At 28.8% G+C, this 23,796-nt stretch overlaps 1 protein-coding gene across 1 annotated transcript in view; it reads left to right on the top strand.

The window, feature by feature from the left end:
- Positions 1 to 23,009, top strand: part of LOC113557164 — a 74,151-nt gene extending 51,142 nt beyond the window's left edge. The window contains exon 3 of the mRNA XM_026962507.2: positions 18,588 to 23,009. Coding sequence (XP_026818308.1) covers positions 18,588 to 18,925 — 338 coding nt within the window. The 3' untranslated portion in view covers positions 18,926 to 23,009. The remainder of the gene's footprint in view (positions 1 to 18,587) is intronic.
- The last annotated feature ends 787 nt before the right edge of the window (positions 23,010 to 23,796 follow it).

Below are 23,796 nucleotides of genomic sequence, written 5' to 3'. Positions count from 1 at the left end.
GGAACTTTTCAAACTTAACACTAAATTTTTTTTTAAATATGCGAACAATAATGTTCTAATAAAATTTCGTGTTGCAAAAAACATATCTTGAGTACATAGAAGTATATTATATTATTTTATTTGAATACTCAAATTTCATAAATTACAAACTATTATATTTAACTTATATGTATGTTATAATATGACACCTTTTAATCGATTTTTTTTTCTTGTATATCCTAAGTAATTATTGCATACACTTTGTACGATAATTTAATTATATTTCTATTACAATCACCTCATAAACGTCCAAGGCTGGTAATTAAAAATACTATTATGAAAATCAACCAATAAAATACAATATTATTGTCATATTCGTATATGAGTTTAATGGTTTTTTTTTTTTTTTTTTGATGGCAGACAAAAGAACATAATTTAATTCTTTATTCAAAATTTACAACTATTAATGGTTTTTAGTGCATATAGATATGTATTTAGGTATTATAAAATGGATACTTTATTATTTATAAGTACTATTATTTGCGTTAATCAACTTATTCACGTCCTTCTTGTTCAATTATAGTAGATACATATTGTTTGTAAAATTCGGTGGTGGACACATGATTTTGTCATAATATGTGGGAGGAAGATATAATATTTTTAGATTTATACACATGATGAGTATAGTACATGACTCATACTTTTAAAAAGTATCTAATCAATATAGGTAAACCTTACTTGTTATAGGTCATAGGTGTTTGGAAATATTGAATTCACTTATTTTACTCGTTAATCAAATAAAATTTTATTGATATTACTTTACTTTTTAATAATAAAAAAAAATTAACTTCGTTATTTGTTATAAAAAAAACATTACACAAATAATTTTCTATTTTTTTTTTTCATACTTCTATTGCAAACCAACGTAAGTGGAAAAAATGTATGTGTATACAGCCAAATATAATTTGAGCAAGAAGTCAACAAAAATTAAAATGTATTTTTAGAAGAGTTAATTAAATAATGTACGATCCAAGTGAATAATATAATGAAAACTAAATTTAAAATTAAAAATAATATTGTATCTTTTATTATTATTATTTCTGATTAGTAAAAAAAAAAAATGAACACATTTCTTACGTTATCCTTACCATTACCGCCCATCACTGACAAAATATAACAATTAATATAAGAATTCTAAATTTTATAAGTGCACAAATTTCTATTACGATTGTCATCAGTCATTCAGGGCGTTCGATCAAGTTGTATACGAAAATCAATTTTATTTTTAACCCATAAACAGCTAGAAAACGTATCCATAGACCTATAGAGCTTATATTATAATACAAGCGAAAAACATGATTACGAGAAATGGTTATTTTTATTATCAGTGGAAAATAATTTTTATATCAAAAAATGTGATAAGTAGGTACCTGTAAAAAAAAATATTATTATTTTCGTTATTTTTTTTTATATATATAAATACTAATAGAAAGTCACGGGGGACTGTAACCCCTCACCGCTTCCCCGGATTATTATTTTGTATGCTATGATGTATTATGTACAATAGATATAAAGTTTTGCTTGGCAATGCTATCAATCACTTCGACGCTTACCACAATCTATTCAACAATTTGAACAAACGCAATTTTACAAATGCCAAAATATTTTTTTTAAATCATAAAATATATTTTTGGTTTTAAATTTTATAACATTAAAGAGTTAATTTAAAAATTCGTTTTATTCATTACATCTAGCTGCGGTTTTTAACTTTGTCAAAAAAAAAAAATATTTCTTGATATCACTTGTTCATATTATTATCTTTTTTATAGATAATGTTATGTACAGGATCTTATTTCTATGATTATAATAAAGTGCCAAGTGTTAATCATTTAGTCTGTGATATAATTATTAATTACCAACTTATAAAATAATATGTTATCTAATGATATCTTGTGTCACTAAGTTACATGATGGCATATAAAAATAATAATATACGATTGTTTTTTATTTAAAAATAATTCATAAATATTTATAATTAGATTATCAAACCTTGCTCATAAAAATAAGATTAAACATAAACATTTTCTGAAAAACCAACGTTATATTAAGTTCCCTACTTATTTAAATAGGAATTATTACAATGAATAGGAACCATGTGATGTAATACCATTTTTCATTAAATTGAATAAAAAATAAAAAATATTTTGAAACACGATATAATTGAAAAGGAAGCTGTAAGTTATAATTCATGATTAAAATTTGTGTGGTTATCCCTTGTACAATTATTGTCGACAAGATATGATTTATTCAAATAAGTAAATAATCTATTTTTCGCACACATATATATCGATATATACCTATATATTAGCAATTTTATACACACAAATAAAGTTTCACTTAGAACGATATACTATCTATTCCAAACGCATGATAATATTATACGATTACAGATAACTTATTAAGACACCTCGTTGACATTAATAATTTAACTGGTTTTTAATAACGTGTTTATAAATTAATAGTTTATATAGTGTAATAATAGTGCAACGCGATGTAATATGTATTTAATAGTTATAGCCTTATAGGTAAATGCTAATAAAAAAGCTGTCTAAAGAAAATATAATTTATTGCATTTTATTTTTAAAGTTTAACATGAGTAATAAGTGTATTACTATCTATTAATATTATATAATTATACAAATAATTACTTTAAAGTATATTAAGGTTTATCGCCCTCTTATATAAATGTGTGTTGGAGGGATTTTACATTTTATATTATATTAATGAAAATTACAATAATAGACAAAATTAATAAGTAATAACTCTATAGAAACTTTAATATAACATATATATTTTCATTTTTTTTTTTATACATATTGAGAGATTTAAACGATTAAAGTCCTATATTAATCAATAGCAGATTTGTTTATACAAAAGACTCACAGGTAATATTTCGCAAGTTCTTTATAATTTATTGTTTTTAGTAGATTCAGATTTATTTATTTTTTATTGGAATAAATTTATTTTGCTATACCTATGATTAATGGCCTAAGTATATTTATTTTCTGTAGTTCCTCGAAGTATAAAAATTCCATATTTCCATATTGATTAATATGTGGATTCGAAGTACATTTATTAAGTATAAAGTATACCTCTAATATACATTTGTATTCAATGATAATAAATATTATTTGTTAATACTATTTAAATGTATTTAACAAAATATATTATACTTACGATTGAAAATATTGAAAATAAACATATCTAACTAAAAAATTTAATTCCAATAGGCAATAGTAATGATATATTTTTTAGGTAATTTTAGTACCTAACTAAAATTTAGAAACGCATTTTTTGTATCAGATTTAACACAACCAATAATAACAACCACAATAATAATATGCCATATTGTTATTTACTATATTATGTACTTATAGCTAAGTATGCGATTTTATTATTGTTGGTCAGTAACTTTAAATTTAACTTAATCGTTGGTCAGTTATTATCCGTTTTATTTTATATAATTAATATTATATTTTAATTATATAATACTTGAGTGATCTATAAAATATATTACGTAGATGATATTCTAAAAAAGTTAATTTATATACTACGAGTATTATAATATAGTTTTTTATAGCTCATTGTTTTTGCAATAAAACTAAAAACATTATGATAATATTTCGGTTTGTTCAAGGGGTATGTAATACTGACGGTTTGATGTCGATGACACATGCAATACTAAAACTTTTACAATTATACGTATTCCGTAAGTTATATATCAAAGTACAAATTATATATATAAAAAAAAAAAACTATTTTTGTATACCCAAGAGAAAGAAACGAAAACGTGTGAGTCAGTCTAAATTTGTAGACAAAGCTGTTTTCAGAATCCTTAAATCGTATCGTCATTATATTGATTGCGTACGCGTAACTGTAGGAGTGGCTAAGAGTTGATACCTTCCAAAAAAAAAAAAAAAATCACTAATAACTCGCTAAACATAAATTTATCTTGGAAATCGTATAATATCAATTAAATTCAAAATAAATAATAATAATGCATATGACAAAGTAAAATGTTACACGTGGCACGCACATATTCAACACTAATACCATTTTGACGGTGATGTTTTTTTTTTAAGTTTTATCTTTATCTACGTAATCGTGGATAACTCTAATAATAGACCCTAACCAGTCAATATTAAAAGTAATATACTCTAAATGTACTTACCCACCTTTAAAAAAAAAAAAAAATGATAAATAATAAATGATAATACATCATCTGGCTTTAAATTTGTCAAGAAAAACTTAAAACAACACTTTCACTAATAATAATAAAATTAAAGTATAGAACTATCGGGTAAAGATAATTATTTTGTAACATTATTTTAATTAATAACAATTGGCAATGAATAGAGAAGGGAGGACAAAGCTCCAACGGGTTAATTTTTAAGAAAATGTATGCCGGGACCTCTCAGTCTCTCTTCACCTTAAAAAATGTTTGGGTTAATTCCGCCAATGCAGATCGATCGATTCCTATAATAGGAGTATACGCTGAGAAGAGAACACGTCGAAATGCAACACATTTGATATATTATACATATAACGTTATGAATAAATAAATGTATTTTTTAATCATAATTCGTAAATATTATATACACATAAGTATACAATAATAAATGCAGTTGATTTGCGATCAAAATAATATTGCTGTCAACAATATTATTGTTGTCTATAAAAACAAACACGAATGAAACGAGAAACTATAATATAATAATATGACGTTATACACGCATTTGTGTATACATATTTACAATGGAGGAATTTCAAGGACTAGTGTATTTGAATTGTCTTGTTATGTTTATTGACTGTAATATCAAAAATCCGTATACACAGCGAGTGTTCCGCTTAATTTCCAAGTAGGTTTGCCAATAATAATAATAATAATAATAACATCATCATCGTTCATCGCGCAGTAACAACTTCAAGTTCGCGTAAATTTCCACGAAATCCTAATATTGAAATATATCACTATAACTGATTCCGAATATATTTCACCATTATATGTAATAATAAATATGTATGATGTATATTATATATAATATCATATTATTTCGAGATAAAGAAAACGATATTACGGAACTTCATGAAATACTAGTTATAGACTTGTAGTTAATATCTGTAACTTGTTCATTTTGTAGCCCATTATAATATAATCCTGAAACATGACAATATCTACTGTTTGAGTATCATATAGGTAGGTGATGCTATTGAAGTGCAGTTGAATGCAATAAGATTGTTAATTATATTAATAACTCATAACTTAGGTATAATTAGAGTCCGGGTTTCCATGCACTTATATGCAAGATATTTAGTACCATAGCATTTAGTTATTTTAATTTAATATTTATAATTGCATCAATAACTTTAATTTAAAGTTTATACATATTATAGTTACAAATAGTTGTAACGCATGTGAGAAAAAAAGTTAGTTAATGATAAGTATGTAAATGTATAGAACAAATTTCCATATAAAAATATTAAATAAAAAAACTTTACTTAAAATTATATTACAACCCTAGGCATGTTTCATATATATTTAATTCTGTAAAATTATTTTAACGATTTGTTTGAGTATGTATTTTGTGTGATAAAAAACTACATTATACATCAACAGATGTTATTGATGCATACTTAAAATCAGCTAATATACTAATAATGATTATTAAATTATTATTGTTATTTTGGAAAATCGTTAAAAAGTATCCTCTCGAAATTTTAGTCCAGTATTTTTGTTGATAACATCTTCATATTTATTTTTAATAACTGTACTAATCTCATTTTTAGAAAGAATATTTATAGAATTTTTAAGTTTTCGTACTACTTCTAATTCTGTGAGTAGTCAAATTTATATTTCAAGTTGTTTAATACTTTCAATAATAACTTATAAAGTTAGATTTGATATAAAGTTTGAAATTGGATTTATTCAAAATGAATTTACAGATTTGAAAAATCAAAGTAGTTTACATTAAGTACATATATATATATATGTTATTATATAATATGAAGAAAAATATATTTCAATCAAGAATATGCACTAACATCCAAAATATACAAAATATGCAGTATGAAATATTTTTATTTTATCAATCAAGTAATGATTATATTATAAATGATATAAAAAATGGTAACATGTATTTTATGCGAAATCCGGTATTTACTTAAAAGTTATGACTTATAACTCATCTCATAACTTCGGTACTATATAATGATAATAACGTACATTACAGTATTACACGTGTAATTTATGTATTAATTATAAATTAAAATATATTATATCTACGTTATATTAAATGGTACGTTCTCAGTGTGAAATAAAGAAGAAGTAATTAGGTGCAAATTAAAATGTGGAAATCATATAACTAGTTTTAATTAAAATCTAAGATTTTACCAACATTTATCTAAAAATAAAGTTCAAATGAAATTAATTAAATCACTTCATCGTTAACTAAATTTACCAAGTAAAAAACAAATTTATATATTTGTTTTTAATATTCTTTGAACAAATCATATTAATAATATCAATAAATAAATTTACCTTGTATTCAACATTCCTCAAATACCAAATCTTTGAGACAAATTCACAAACATAATAATAAAAAAGCTCGGATAACACAACACAGCGTTACTTATGCGTATTCTGGCCAAATTCTAAAATTTTACACTATATAAAATTATGTTAAAAAATATGATTGCATTTAATTATCATTATTATTACCATGTTCGTGGAGAATAAAAAAATTATATATTTATAACTAAACCAATTTTTAATAAAATAAACTTATTATTAATTCATCTTTAAAAATAAACATCCGAATAAAATTAAATTAAAAAAATGTTATCTGTTTATCTATATGATTAACTTAATAATAATAATAACAAACAAATAATAAAAAAAATTCTTGATATTAATATTACAATGAAATTCTTTGAAACAAGTCCCTGCAGTATCGACAACAATGAGTGTGGTTCTAAAATATGGCATAGATAAATTGTATTATTATGTCGTAACGTTATAAAATAATAATAATATTAAATATTATAGGTTTGACGGAAATACCAAAAATAATGCAGCGCCCAACGTTTTGAAATTCTGTAGTGGAAAAATAAAACATGCTCTCTCATATGAAACCGTTGAAAATATTACTGCTATTACAGTACTGCGTGTATTTTAATGATTTCTATTATACAACAATAGCGATACATATACATCAACTTTTGAAATTACTTCTATAGCAGTATTATAGCTATCCAAGAATAAGTTAATATTGTATAAAAAAAAATACACTGAATAATCTATAGATTATACAGAACATTAGGTCGTCACTGACAAAGCTGTTTAAATTCTAATATTTAACGTTCTAAAATATAGAGATTAGTAATAACAAAATCTTATAAGTACAAAGAATATTTTGTACAATGACTTTAAACAGTTCTATATTTGCAAAAAAAATATCCTCTCTATAGAGGACACCATAATCACATTATCATTATATTATGCTGTCTCCGTCTTACAAGCATATAACACGGCAAATTTTACATTCATAATCATTGAATTTTACTCTATTATTTTTAAAATTATAATGAATTGACTATTATAAAATGTAAAGGTAAGATTTATCCAAGACATATTTATCTGAGGCTTTTATTAGCACTTTTATATTACGATGCAAATTATGAACATTTTAAAACATACACTTTTAATAACTTGAAACATAATTAATATATAACAAAAGCCTCTGAGATGTCCAAAATTATTATCTTACTTTTAAATAGTATAATATTTATATAATTATTTTAAAATTAGTCATATCTAGTATATTATGTAATTATCATTATTGAAAAAAATACAAACAATAAGTTTAAGGTATTAAAAACACAAATTATTCTTAGACCGATCGCCGCGACCGATATTCGTCAATAAATAAGTTTTATTTTATGCATTCGTCGGAACAACAAGTAAAAAGAAAAATTGTTTTTGTAGAGAATCGTGGAACCGGTAATATCCGTTTGATGGAAACGAGTATTGAGTGGAAAATGGCAAGGTACATTTTTGGTGAAAACATGTTACACGCGCCCACTCGAAACAATATAGTATTTACTATAATACGTCTGTATACACCAAACGATTTACCCGGTTTTGTTTTCATTGAATTTTAAAATGTATCATTTATTTAACGTGTAAGAACAAATAGAATCACTAGAATCAGTGTGTGGGTATACAAGCTCATAATATTAAAATGGTGTAATGTCTCGACAACGTCATAAGAATATCTAATTATTATAGCGACTATTAGTCATCATGTATTTACCTACATTATATGGGCAAGGATATCTCTGCACTCTGCAGTAGGGATCTGCTAAAAAAAAAAGAAGAAATAATAATTGTTTTATATTTAAGAGAATATTGTCGGTTTAAAATGAAGTGATTATAATAATATATTATAAGCAAAAATGTAACTCGGTGACGATGACATCACGCTTCACTACCTACCCGCCAGTTTCTCGACACCAAAACGGTTCCTATATTTGAGTGGCTAACTCCTTCGGGCTGCATATCGCGATGCTCATTTAAATATCATCACACGCAAAAATGAGCAAATAACGATGCTGTCTGTGTGTTAATAAAATATATTTTATTACATGTATATGTGGAGTGTCAAATTTATAGCTTTGTGCCATAGAAAAATGTTCAGTAAATTTACGTAAATTATTTTTATAGGTATAATAATATAATAATATTTCTGTTTAATAAATTTATTACAAACTCAATAATATTTTTTATCATTAATCATATCAGGTAATAACTAGTTGTGTTATTAGTAAATACTAAATGCTATTGTACATACGAATACAATTAAAAAGAGGAGTTACTCGATTTTATGAACAGTAAAAAATTCATAGAGTATAAAACATATCAGTAAAGTTTATCGTTTTCCTTCCTCTATTATAAGAGGTTCGTAGGTACCACTGAATATTTCAGCTAGATAACCTCAGACCGAAATGGGATTTTCATAGCACACAGTTTAAAAGAATATGCAAGTACACATTTTGAAAAAATTTCAACATATTAACACTTTTGGTAATAAGTGCATGCCAGAGGCGTATTTACGATTTTGGCGCCCTTTTTCCCCCAAAAAAACTTTAAATTTAACTTTAAAAAATGTAACTTTTTAAAAGATTTACAAATTGGAATCCGGGGCGATTCCCCCCCTCCTTTCCCCCCTAAATACGCTTCTGGTTATCAAGCCTGATACTGTAAAATGACTATTTTTACACAGATAATTTAGAAAAAAATAATTGTACAAAAATTGTTCAATAAATAAATAATCAATTAAAGTTTGTAGAAAAAACTTGATGTTACCATTTAAAAAAAATAAATTGTGTTATATATACACATGTACCATCCATAAAGGTTTAAAATTTTGAAATTTTTTCAAAATGCGTATTTTAATATTATATTTTCGTTTCTAAAACCTAATTTCGATGTCACATCGTCCAGCTGAAATATTAATTAGTAGTACTTCGTAGCGTCAACACTATACTGTAAATATATTATGAATTATTTTCAATGAACATGGGGCTGAAACTTAATAGTTAAAAATAACTGGCCAGTTTTAATTGAATATTCGTCCATGTCCTTCGATTATTTTTAAGGAACAAATATTACATAAATTAAAACTAGACGTCTATCTCACAAAAACATTGTAAAGTCGTGTATATATTTACTTCGACAAATTTCGAAACTTATATTCATAGAAAACGTATATTTTATATTACCTACATATATCTATGTAACTTCTAGTTGATAATAATTTTTTTTTTTTAATAAAAAAAAATCGACAAAAAACACCGATGCTGAAAACTAATTAGGCGTAGGTAGTTAATTTACGAATAGTGTGTGTACAGTGATACAACTTGCTCATTTATGGACTCGATCGAAGCTTATTCGTAAATATATATGTATAATATATTATTGTACACACTAGTCCCGCGTGTCTTAAATTAACTTTTCGAGGTCTCCGCATTACCTTATACACTGCACAGTGCGCGTAAAAAACCATTCGGATAAAACGTAATCGGGAACAATACGTGCAATATACAGGTACCTACTTCTTAACCTACGCGTTAGGTAGTCATGGTTACACGCGGTTTCCGCGCGGTTTAAAACAATATTCATCGCGGAGAATAAAATGATTAAAATGTCGCTGAAAATGTACCCGCGACTCTCGCGCGATATAACATAATAATATAATAATATACGCGTACGTTGTATCGACATTATGATCTATCGTTACTCGTCGAGCCAGAGGTTAAGCCGCGGTATTATAGATACGAATCGTTACAATCGTCGCAACGAATATGTAGGTTAATTCACAGCACCGCAAGGGTCAATAACTATTTTATTAGGTTCACGGACGAATGTGTTCAATGGAACGAAGGTAAATCTCATCGTCGTCATCTATACGATCTTCGGTCCTCCCTGTAAGAATACCTATATATATATATATACACGTATAGGCGTAGTTGAGTTTTCCTTTCTTATTTTATATTGCCTCTTGCGGTCGTGTGGACCGAGCGCGCGTGTACCTCCTTTATATAAGTACTAATAATATAACGACAGCGGACTGTATAAGAGTATCGGACCGCACGCCGCCGCCGTAAAGTCGCACGAGCAATAAATAATTATATTGTGATATTGTGGAAATCTCGATGTTTCATATCAAAGCGCGATTATATTCGAGTATTAGCCCTTTTAAATTCTGAGTGGAGTGACGAATGAACGTATAATATATTATTGATTTTACAAAAATGTGTGCTTGTTTTCTGTCCGATATCGGCATCACATCGCCTTTTAGGGACCATATATATATATATATTTATAAACACTACAATTTTCAATTTTAATATTTGATTTTGGCTATAAATTTAATCTAGTTAGTGCTCTGAGGGGGGTCGAAAATTACCATTATTTAATAAAATAACCAGGAAAAATTTCACAGGAATTTTCACGAAAAAACCAGATTTGGCGAAATTAGTTTTTTTTTCTATTATATATTTTGTATATTATATTATGTCGATAACAGTTTTTTCGCTGGATCAAAAGTATCGACATTTTATACAATAAGATTTCTCATAAATTGTTCGTTTACCAATGGATACTTGAAACTTATAACATAATATAATATAATATTTTATACCTTTACAATGACAATGACATTTTTAAATGCATATTTTTACGCAAAATCTAATTCAAACCTACTGCATCACTAATAGTAAAATAAATACTTAGTGATAAGGCAGACACATTGTTCTTCGCTCAGAATCGTTTTTCGTAATGCGATGATTTATCATTGAATTCAAATTTAACATACACATTATAATGACTTACTACTCAATGACGAAGTACTACACTTGACACCTACTGTACAGCAGATTACACCGGTTACCTACTTTCCCCCTTTTTTTGTCGATTATTGTTATTATTTTTAACGAACAACGACTTGATTAAACAACCTCGATCGGTTATCGTTAAACAATATTATTATATATATTATATTCTACGCCCACGAATTCTGTCACTTATTTTTCGTACAATAAAAATAGCTGTTCTATAGTCAATGAATAAAGTGAACAATAAACGTATAGCATAATTTACAATTATAATTTCATTTTCCGACTATCATTCGAATATCTTCCAAGTAACATCAAGACAAATAACAATCGATAATTATTTAAGTCTATGTCGGCCGTATAATGTATACTTTAATAATTATTATTATCTATACAAATTGGATATCGATAAATCAATATATGTGTAGATATGTGTGTGTATACAAAGTAATTCAGGGCATGATCATTTTTTTCCAATAATGTAGTTCAAAATCTTGAGATTTATACTTCAGGAGTGTTCTGTGAATATACCAACTTTTATTTTCAAATTATTCTCCATATCCCTTGTCTACTTTAAATTATTTTGTGAATGATTTACCTGAAAAATATAACGTACCAAGATTCGAATGTTTTGTTTTTGAGTTATTTAAATGTGTATACTAAGGGTAATAGGTTCATAGTAATGTGTTTAGAAGATATAGGGACTATGGTGCTTTGAACATTTTCGTTATTAATATTAGTCTATCAACATACATATTTTATAATTTGTAAAAATGGTCGTCCAAGTATAGGCAAAATATACTAGAATATTACATTTATTCTATATATTTTTTTTTTTTTTTATAATTTCTAAGAACTTAATATCCTTACTAAGGATATTAAGATTCCTTAGTATAAACATTTTAATAACTGAGAAACTTTTCATTTGAATTTTGAATTAGGTATATATGCCAATACATTCGACAAAATTATCCACTTAATACTTAAAGAGTTTAAGTAATACAAAAAAATCTTAAAAATTTGAAAATACAGTCTATAAACATATATATTAAAAACTTCAAAAATCAGAATTTGATCATACTCAGTGAATATATATATATATATATATATAGAGAGAGAGAGAGAGAGAGAGAGAAAATGACATAATGTTATGCATGTTTCTTTAGCGTTGGTCTGACAGTGATGGCTTTGTAATCAATAACACCATTAGCAACCGCGCCGTTTAAAAAACAGATTTTCAATTGATTTCACGTAACCGCAACTACTGCAGTATTAATTATAATATTTAATAATATTAAATAATAGTAAATAATATATTGACTTTTAAATTTTAATTAAAACGTGGGGTAATACAATAGATACCGCGATTGTACTTGTACCAGAACGTCCGAAGGTGTATGAAGTGGGGGGGAAGTACTTGTGCACATAAATTGTAATTTTCGATTATTTATTTTCCACTCCACGTGTCTCCGTACCGTTTTGTACATTCGTTTGAATAAAATATTAATTCAAAATCAAATTGAAATCATACGCGCGGACAAATTTCTATTGGACAATATATTCTATTATATTACATTATGTTCGTAAATATTGCAATCATATAGATATTATATGTATTCAAAAATAAATATTACCACGGCAGTTAGGGTGGGGGGGGTAGGTATAAAACGTGAAAAGTATAAGTCCCTCAACAATAAAAAATATTTTATGAATTCGCTCATTGGAATAGTTCTTATGTATATACATATATATATATATATATATATATATATATATATATATATATATATATAATATATGTTTACTATACAATTTATGAATGTATAATTTAATCGTCATTTCGTCTTCGGCATTGAGCGTTATGATATATCGAGTATAATACATACGTAGGTACATCACGTGATGTACGGCTATTATAATGGTTTTGTATGTTATTTACGTACAAAGCAATTATTACACACGTATAAGAATGTGTTAACGAGATAGCAATTAAAATAATATTATATTATGTTATTCAAAAGAAGCAAAACACGATAATTTTATTTAATGACTGAAATCAAATTATGTGTGTATACTTTATTTAGCCACGCGGCCGAGCATTGAATAGCTTATGGTATATGCGCTTAATTCTTAACACTATCACAATTAATTACGCGTAATGCTGAAAATTGTTTTTTATTTTCACTCCATTTTTTCTATGGGCCGTATTATGTGTGATGTTGTGTGTATCGTGTGCATATTGAATACCGTATTATTCCGTTGAGCGTTTATTTCCGATTTTGTAGACTGCAAGAAGAAAATGCATAATTTTTTTTTTCCTAAACCGTTTATAAAATAAATAATATCATAAACATTCTATTGAGACTTCAAGTATCATTTGTATAACATATCTGTATTATATGTATGTAAAATAAGTATAACTTCGATTTAACTGAATTGATAAATACTTGCAGATACGGTGACTGCGGGTTGCCGATCCGTGTGCTATAATATTGTAATATATAACTTAATATCATCAACACAAGATAGAAAACTTTACACATTGACAAGACAGCATTAATGTTTAAATTAACTTACTTTTAACCAAGTTACATAACGAGTTAGGTAGGTACTTTTTTTTCAAATATAACTTTTAATTTAATGAGTACACGCCTTGTTTCCAATGATAATATGTAGTCATGCAGTTATTAATCACTTAAATTTTATCGTCAAGTTAAGGTAATTGGTTTTTTCCTTATTACATAAAATCCATAGATATAAAATATATTTTGTTTTGTTCAAACAATTGTTTTATGGAGAAAATAATAATAATAATAATAATCGGAAAATAGTATTATTTATAAATGTAATAAAATTATAATCTCACCCAAACATGTATTAATTTGAAATCTCACAACATGACACTAACAGACCCAATTCGACGTTAAAAAAAAGTGCCATATTTTATTTAAATAAACCTAAATTATTTATAACTTAATTTAGTAAGGTTCCATCATTGGCCTACCTTTTAGTTTTTCTGTCAATTACTCTTCTATTATATATTATTTTTTATATATATTTCTATTTTTGAATACCTATATATGTATGTATATTTTTTTATCAAATATCCTTTGACATAGATAGTAAATTAGCAATTAAAAAAATTATGTTATAGGTTTTAACAAATTTATGTTACTTTTTTTTCTAATAAATTAGTAACGTTTTTAAGTTAAAAAATATAACTTGACTTAATAGTTTATTTATTAACTTAACAAGTTAAAAAATAATAATTGTCCAGCCTTGCAGATTGACCTTATATTATATAATTAATCTTTTTTTTTAAATTTTTTTTTATGAATTTAAAAACAAAGATTATAACTAAAGGTTACATATATATATAAAATATTAATCGAACAATTCGATCAACAAATCAATAATATTATTTTACAACAGCTTAATCGTAAATATCAATGTTTTATTTTTATATACCTATATATATTTGATTTTTTTTAAATAATTTTAAGGGACTCCAAGTATTATTATTCATTGTTTATATTTTATAATATTAAACCCCGTCATTTGTATTCAATTTTCAACGTGGATAGGACATGTTATACTTTTATATACCTATAAAATGCAACGAATATAAGTGTTAAATAAATGTTTTCCGAACCAAACAATAACTAATAAATGACAAAATAAGTTAAGCCTGGTGCCTATATAATTCCCGATCACCGTCAAAAATATCTGATCATTAATATCATAATATTACAATTAAATATCTATATACGCATTTTGATGTGCGGCTGCTCTTTTCATAATCATTACTCATACAGTCATACTAAGCCTGATGGTTTTCTTGTTTTCGTTTAAGTATCCATAAACGAGTCCGATTAATGATGCTTCACACTATGTTTGTTCATATAATTTATATAACTAATAGAGCAGCTGCACTCGTGTGTGTTTAATCGTTGCGCAATATACATACCATTATTGGAGATTATTGTGACGACCGTTACACCACCCTTGCGCCAAGTTATTGAAAATTTATTTTAATAAATGCTAATGGTGTATGGGCCCCCTTGTTCAAAAATATGCAGAATTACCTAACCTGAAGCTTTTCTCATATTACAAAACGTTCAAAACAAAATTTCGTATGAGTTTTTCGGGACTTAGACCTTAGCCGGCCCCCTGCTATTTACGACTACAATGACTGCATAGATTGTACAATTTCATTTTTTTCAAATAAAAATATTGAAAGATGAGCCACCATATTGACCGTTTAGTCAAATACGTAGTATGATAAAATAATAAGATATAAATTAAAATGTTGTTTATTTATTGTCTTATTGGTCAACCAATCGGCATGCACATATACGCACTGTCATGTTAAGGCGTAGACGACGTACCGATTAAAAATTAAACGGTTTGATATTCAAAACAAGACGATATTTGACAACCATATCCTACTGTGAGCAGTGTGAGCACACCATAATCTATATGATTTTATTGCACCACCAAATATAATGTAACTAACGAGTATTTAACGTGTACGTATACGTGTGTCATGTGGCCTTGTTATGCCTACTCGTATAATATGACCACACAATGATAATAATAATTTGTGAAATTTTTATTTCACTAAGCGTTTATTCCCAGCTGACAGCTGTATATTATATTTTTCCTCTGAATCGTGAATAATATCAATGATGGCTACAATGTATAGCTGAAAGACTTGAAATCGTATTTAAATATAAAAAGAAATTGTTAAAAATGATCTAAAAAATCAAAAGTAATTGTAAAATTGAAATTTTTTTTTTATAATGTTTTAATTGTATAATCTAATAAAAAAAATATAAATCGATTTAAAATTTTACAATATTCGATAGTCCCATAATATTTGTCGTCGATAAGTAATAATAAACGACTAATATCTCATTTTCTTAGGCCCGTTTTACAAAAACACGTAACTACGAATATTGAACTCTCGAACGATGACTGGTTTAGTTAGAAATCAAAATTAAAATCTTAAAGCGATGTTTATACCAATATAAAAACCAATATATTCTTTTAAATTTAAATCAGAAAAAACAAATGTCGACAAGTGAAATTTAAATTAACATCAAAAATTATAATTTCAATTTCAAGCCCTGTAATTTAAATTATAGTAAAGCGTTATAATATATATTGTGCAAGCATCGGGGACTTCATTAAAGCGGGGACAGACGGGGGACATTTATGTAAAATAAGTCCTTATGATCTGATAACATTTTCTATACCAACCAATTTTTCAGTCGGTAAGAATGCTCTTAACCTCGCAATTATAAGTCGTTATCATTTTTACATATTACTGTACAGAGAATTATTATAAAAGCAAAATTTTAACAACCGACTGATACCACGAATCATGAAGATATATCCTTTAAGAACTCGATTGCTATTCTATTCTACGGATATCGTAGTACACTCGCGAAGTAATAGTCAATAGGGTACACTCAGTTACAGATGACCACATTTTATTATGATAAAAACTTTGTTATTTTATCACGTCTTGAATCGTTATTGTCGTCCTTATTGAACACTATACACATAGCATACATCTAACTGCTATACCGACCTTAGGTACAACCATTAATTAACCAATTGTCTTTCGTTGCGCTTAAACTGAAAAAAGAGTAATAAGCTAGCTATACGAGTATTAGTACCTATTATGTATCGTTAAAACTGATAAAATATGTATAAACTGTATTGTATCTAATTGAGTCGGGCATATCATATAGGCAACTTAAAATACTTAAATAATTATTCGCTGTTTAAAATAAAATAATATGTTGTTCATATGTTCAGGGATCGGTTCTTTGTGCGCTGAAAAATAATAAAATATATGCATACATAATATGCACTAAAATAACTATTAAATATTTAGTATAATACTCATTTATGTAAGAATAAACATAAAAAAGCATATTTAAAAAAATCGATAACGGTCAAATGCAAAAATATGCATCATCTTTCTTATTATCATCAAAACATAATATTTTGTTCTTTAATTTAGCTTTATATATTAATATTAAATTATAGCCATATATAGGTAAAATAAATAAAAATAAAAATTTTTAAATTTTATAAACAAAATAAAAATTGTTTATCTATAATTATTATAATTAAAAATATAATTTGATGAATGGGAGTACATGAAGACTTATTATTTTAATACTGAATGTATTATAGCAAATAACACTGTTCGAGAAAATAAAAAACTAGTAATTTATCCATTTTTTTCTAAGAAATATTAGACAATATGAAAATAATAGAAAAAAGTATTGAAATTTCTACGCATAATATTCATATATAAAACGCTATATATTTTTAAAAATACTACAAATATTTTAATTAGGTAAAGGACTAGGATATCTAAAACTTGAAGCTTGACATTGACAAATGAAAAAGTTAAACTTTCAATAAGTTATATTATAGGTATAATCATATGAATTTCCGTGGAAAGTTACAATTTCTCACAAATATATTAATTTCAAATCATACAAAAATAAAACTATATCAGATAACCCAGTTCAACGTTTAGAGATTTCGGTGCTGCGGTACTTTAAAAATACACCCAAATGACTTATAACTTCAGTCAGTACTGCTAGTATGGTTCTATATAATTGGATGGCTTCCCTTTCTGTAATATTTTTCTCGTAAATATTATTAAACACTAAAATATATATTTTTTTGTGTATATTATTATTATATACTTTCGTGAACTCTGTGTATAGTGTTTCACACCGTGGTCGCAAGTACTCGGATAACACGTCTAATTGATTTTTCGACTTTTAACATTAAACTCGACTCAGTTTTTCTATATAACAAGTTAAATATTGATGAGTTGAAAAAATAAGTTAACTGGCCCAGCTTTGCAGATCGTTATAGATCTCAATATTGTCGTAAAACACATCGAGTTTTTTTTTTTTTTTTTTTACTAATGTTGTAAAGTAATCGATGGTCATTATCGATCATTATCCTACGATTATCGCAACAATCTAACCAATTACCGTGGCTTATATTAACTCACGCCGTATATCACCCACCCCAATCATCATGATTTGATAACTCATCTGCAGTCACTATATATTTGTTACGATTTTGTGTGTTTCCGGTACCCGCGTACCGCGCAGTCCAGCGGAGGAGGAACGAAAAGAACTCGCGAAAGCACGACGCCGACTCGCTGCCCAGCTACACGATCGTCACGGGGCTGCCCACGTACGACGAGGCGGTGGAGCGCATGAGGGGAGGCTTCAGCTACGGCGGCGCGGCGCCCGTCCGCGACAACAAGCCGCCGTCCAAGCAGCAGCACGCGCCCGTCACCGTGTCCGTGGTGTGCGTCAGCGACCCGACGCCGCCGAAGCCCGACCCCAAGTTCGGGCTGGTGTCGCACAGCCTGTTCGTGCACGACGACGGGTGCAGCCACTGCCTGTCCGTCCAGGAGCTGTTGGAGACGTACAACGTGCGATAGGCCCGCACGGCCGTCCGCCACCCCGCCGCCCTCCGAGCAACACACACACACACACACACAAACACACACACACACACACCCCGCCATCCCCTCTCGCCCGCCGAGACGCCGCCCGGCGTGATAATTTATTTCAATATATCACACCTAATGATATTGTATTGTTATCGATGTAGAACTGCGTTGTCGCGTGCGATGCGATGCGGACGCGACAACGGCAGCCGAAAACATGTGAGGCGCGCGCGCCGGCGGTCTTCTCCGGTCCCGCTGACGCCGCGCGTTACATTATATTATGACCGTTATGATGATAAACGCCGCGTTTTATAGAGCCCGCGGCGAGACGCGCCCGTGCGGTGTGCGCATCTTACGTATTAGCCGTCGTGCCCGGATCTGCGTGCGTATGTGTTGCGCGCGTAAAGCCGATAATTAGAGACGCGATGTACCCAAAACCGCCCCGGAACAATACATATAATTATTATTATTATTATTATCGTCGTCGTTTATTTGTGTATATTTGGTACCGAACACCCATACGTAAGACGTATACGCCTGTTCCGCCCGTGTGAATACGACATCGTGAGGGACATACGATTGCCCGCGTTCAAAGACAGTTGAACGCAACCGCAACTCTGGGAGCGCGCAGACGAAGAGAACTCGACGTGTATCGTTTCCGAAACTAAAAAATACGTTATTAGTCGCGACGATACAAAAATAGCCTATTTTCAAAAGCAAACCGCGTAAATGTTGTGTGTCGTAAAATTCCGCCAAGACCCTTTGCGACCGTACTCTGCGGATGTAAGTGTCATTGGATTTGTCTGTATAATATACGTAGTCGTGTTGTATAAAGAACGAACGATGTTCAAACAACGGTAGTGTTGGTCTATCGACGGTTTTAAAACAGTTTTTTAAATTTTATAAATGGCGGAAAAAATATTCCGATTACAGGTAGGTACCCGTCGAATCGTCGAAAAAACGTATTAGGAACATTCCCTGTACATAGTGCACGATGTAGTTATCGAAAAGTCTTGTGATAACACAATATTATGTCACACGTCAGCTGTGACACCAATTATTGTAATATTGTATTTCAGTTTTTTCAGCTCGTCATCAGATCCTATATGCAAATTAACAATATTAATGCTTAGTGATTTATATTATTATATACTATAATAGTGTACGAAACCGATCGTTACGTGTATTTTTACAGAGTTAACTCAGGTCACCTTATTAGCTCATTTGGCGGCGGCTTGGCTTGAATCGTGTTCCGCCTCGTTACGACGATACTCAGTTACTACATGACACGTATGGATAAGTGACACGGCTAGGTGGTTAAATCATAGGTTTACTACTAATACGCACCTCCTGCTCCACTTCGCTGTTTCAGATTTCCTACGTTTCCGATATTATACACAACACAACCGTCACAACCCCGTATTAAGCAAAAATAGGGGCAATTAAAGGTGCTAAGCCATTTACAAATTCGCTTAGCTTTTTCCACCCTAAAAATTTTCGATTTGATAAAACATATAAATAGGTTTAAGTAAATTAAAGTGAACACCATAACTTGTTATTATAATACAACTTATAGCACACGTGTAAAGATTGAATTAATAGCATATTTTCACCGCAGAGAAAAAACCAAAACAACCAATATTTCAAATTCTATTATACTATAATAAAAAGATACCTAATTTATTGTTATAAAAAAAAAAAAAAAAAAATGAAAATTTATCGCAAACTAAGTATTTTACCAATAATTTTTAAATTTTCACGAGAAAATTCTTCAACCAACAATCTGTTTCGATCCAACACTTTCACTTTGGACTTTGGACATTCTTCTCAGCCGTTTACATAAATGTCATACGAAAATATAAAATTGTGTATCTATATATGGATGCACGACAAACACGCGTCGTGCAAACGATAATTAAATAAACTTATAAACAATCGTCATGATCTACAAGCCCATTTAAGATAAAATCTTATTTTTTACATAACACCTCGCTATTCACTATACTTTTAGTAGGAATTTTTTTTCCGAGAGAGAGAAAGATAGAGGAATGTGAGTCCGACGAAAATTCAATGTGAGCAAATGATACGCGTACCCATAATTTGTACATATAATAATATTTAAAACAAATATTTTATACGATTAAATTACCGTCAAACATTTAAGATTGTTGGAAATCGACCCCATCCCCCTCAACATATATATATATATATGTAATAGCGTTAATGGCCAACGAGCTCTGCAGCGTCGCCGGTGTCGTATTATTATAGGTCATAACATTTTTCACCGGAACAATTTTTATTCTCGTCATCCGGGCGGCACTTTTCTCTCGCCCCGCGCGTCGAAAATCTGTGTACCGCGGATACCACCACCGTATAGAAGGGGTTCGACTAATGCTATACGCGTAATATAATGCACCGCAATAATATACGCGCCATATTATATTATAACAGTGTATATAGCACGTACGAACCGCTAAGATATTACACACACCAATACACGAGCGCGTAAAGCGTGTGCGACAGTCCTGTATTATTTAGGTATATAATATATTATGCTCCTCGAAAAGCCTTTGTGCGCGCGACTTCCGCCGTTACGCTTACGACTTTGACTTTGTGTTGTGTTTTTTGTTGTTGTTGTTTTCTGTCGTCGGTATAATACGTACGAGTATGTACTGTGCGACGTGCTTGATTATCGACCGGCACGAGACTCCTACTCGATTTGACAACATCATATTATCGAATACAATATATAATATAATTTCAATATGATGCATTATGATAGTATAACATAGTCGTGTAGTTGCGCAAGACATGTATCGTAATAATATTATGTGTTTTGTGTAGTGCAAGTATCAATGACGATTGGATTGTTCAAATTCATTAAAAGAAAATTACTACCGATATAGAAATAACAGCACTAAATTATTTAAAACGATCTCCCCCCCCCCCCAAACAGTTAACAAATAACATTTTTTTGCCTTTGATTTTTGATTAATTTTACGGATTGAGTCACACTTATTCTTCTCGACTTCTCGAGTCGCGCTCAGTACAGAAAAAATGTAATTTTCGCATTCGGCCTTAAAAAATGTAACGTTGTAACGTTCCAATTACTGCTCTCCAGAAACCCTTCCACGACGTGTACAGCACCACTTAACACCTCATTTACATGTTTTATTTATTTATAAAACGTATAATTTTCGCATACAGCTAAATCACAGGCACGTTCACTTTTATAACGATTCTTAAATTACCTGACAGAGACTTTATAGAGTTTACAGACATGCATGATATTATATAAGAAGATTTATAAATACATAAAATATTCAATTCAAATTAATATTTACAAGTTGATGAAATTATCAGATCGAGAGCAATTATACGAACGTTAATATTTTTTAAGCCGACTGTGAGTAGAACATTTTTTGTTTAGGTGAGGAGTTGAGCAGTTCAACTACCCTAAATTTGACATTTTACATGCTCGGGGGAGGGTCGGAGCCGAAGTCCACCCCCTTTGACGCGTCACTGAAATAGGTTAGCGTTTGATGTTATCCGCGGTCTCTGTTGCAACCGTAAACGATAAACGATAGATTTAGCAATGCAGTTTGCTCACATAATATTATATTAATATAACACTGTTTGATATTAGTCTACCTATATACATATAATATATTGTATTGTACCCTACACGGCGTTTTTGTGAGATTTCGTTCACGTCGGTTTTACGAGTTCAAATTAAATAACGCACGCCGTCGTTGACGTTTCAAAATGTTCGTCTTTTGGTCGAATCGCTGCCCAAAATCATTTAGATAGTCGCGTATCGTTATAATAGACATATTACTACGATATTATGTCTAATATATAGCTTATAGTGTAAAATTATTGTATTTATTTAATTATTATATTATTGTTTTTTTTTTTTTGACTGCCATCGTGTAAACTATTATATGAATATATTAATTATTATTATATGTAATATGTATTTAATGTCAGCCGATAGAATTTCACTTTTAACTAGTTATAATAATATAAAGTCATTCGATTAAGAGCCAAACGTGTGTTTCATTTTTAAATTATTATATGAATAAATATTATAAACAAAATTATTTGTATATTTTTTCGTCGAACCTTCTACTTACATACGTCTATAATATCTCTGTAATGTAAATGATAGACCAGCCGTTCATTTATCACTCTCGTCAAGTTTTATGATGAGTGAACACTCAAAACAAGTATAAAGACAAAAGAGCATGCACAGAATACGTCGTAAAAAGTCGAAAATAAAGTATATCTTATTTTTTGCTGTCATTTTCTTTTTCGTCAAAACCAAAACTTGCAAGATTAATTTGATTTACTTTTCAGACGTCAAACTTTAAAAAAAATATACCAGTATTTTGTCTTGTTAACTAATAGTTGCTTCGGGTATCTACGAATCTACGTGATATAGAACTTAATGTATTTTTTATTTGAAAGTTATACCCTGCAGCAGCTCTGTTCTCTATACCCGGGGGTCAGCAACCTTTTTACCTACACGGGCGATAGTTTTTTTTTCAGTTTTTCGTTGAGGGCCGCATACAAAATTAAAATATTAAAAAATATAATTTATTATATATAATAGTATATTACGATATAAACATTATATACGATTATATTACGTTCTCGCTAATAGCTTATGTCATGACAATGTGACAATGCGTGCACGTTGTTATATTATATTCATGATTAAATTTAATTTGAATCAATTTAAGAAATAAAATTTAAATTTTAAATACCATGAAATATATTTGGAGGGCCGCAGCAAAAAGTTCCGAGGGACGCGAGTTACCGGTGCCTGCTCTATACAATTACTATTATATTATTGTTAT

This window comes from Rhopalosiphum maidis, chromosome 3, assembly GCF_003676215.2.
Source record: "Rhopalosiphum maidis isolate BTI-1 chromosome 3, ASM367621v3, whole genome shotgun sequence".
Classification (NCBI taxonomy): Eukaryota; Metazoa; Arthropoda; class Insecta; order Hemiptera; family Aphididae; genus Rhopalosiphum; species Rhopalosiphum maidis.
This window is presented reverse-complemented; position numbering and strand designations above follow the sequence as displayed.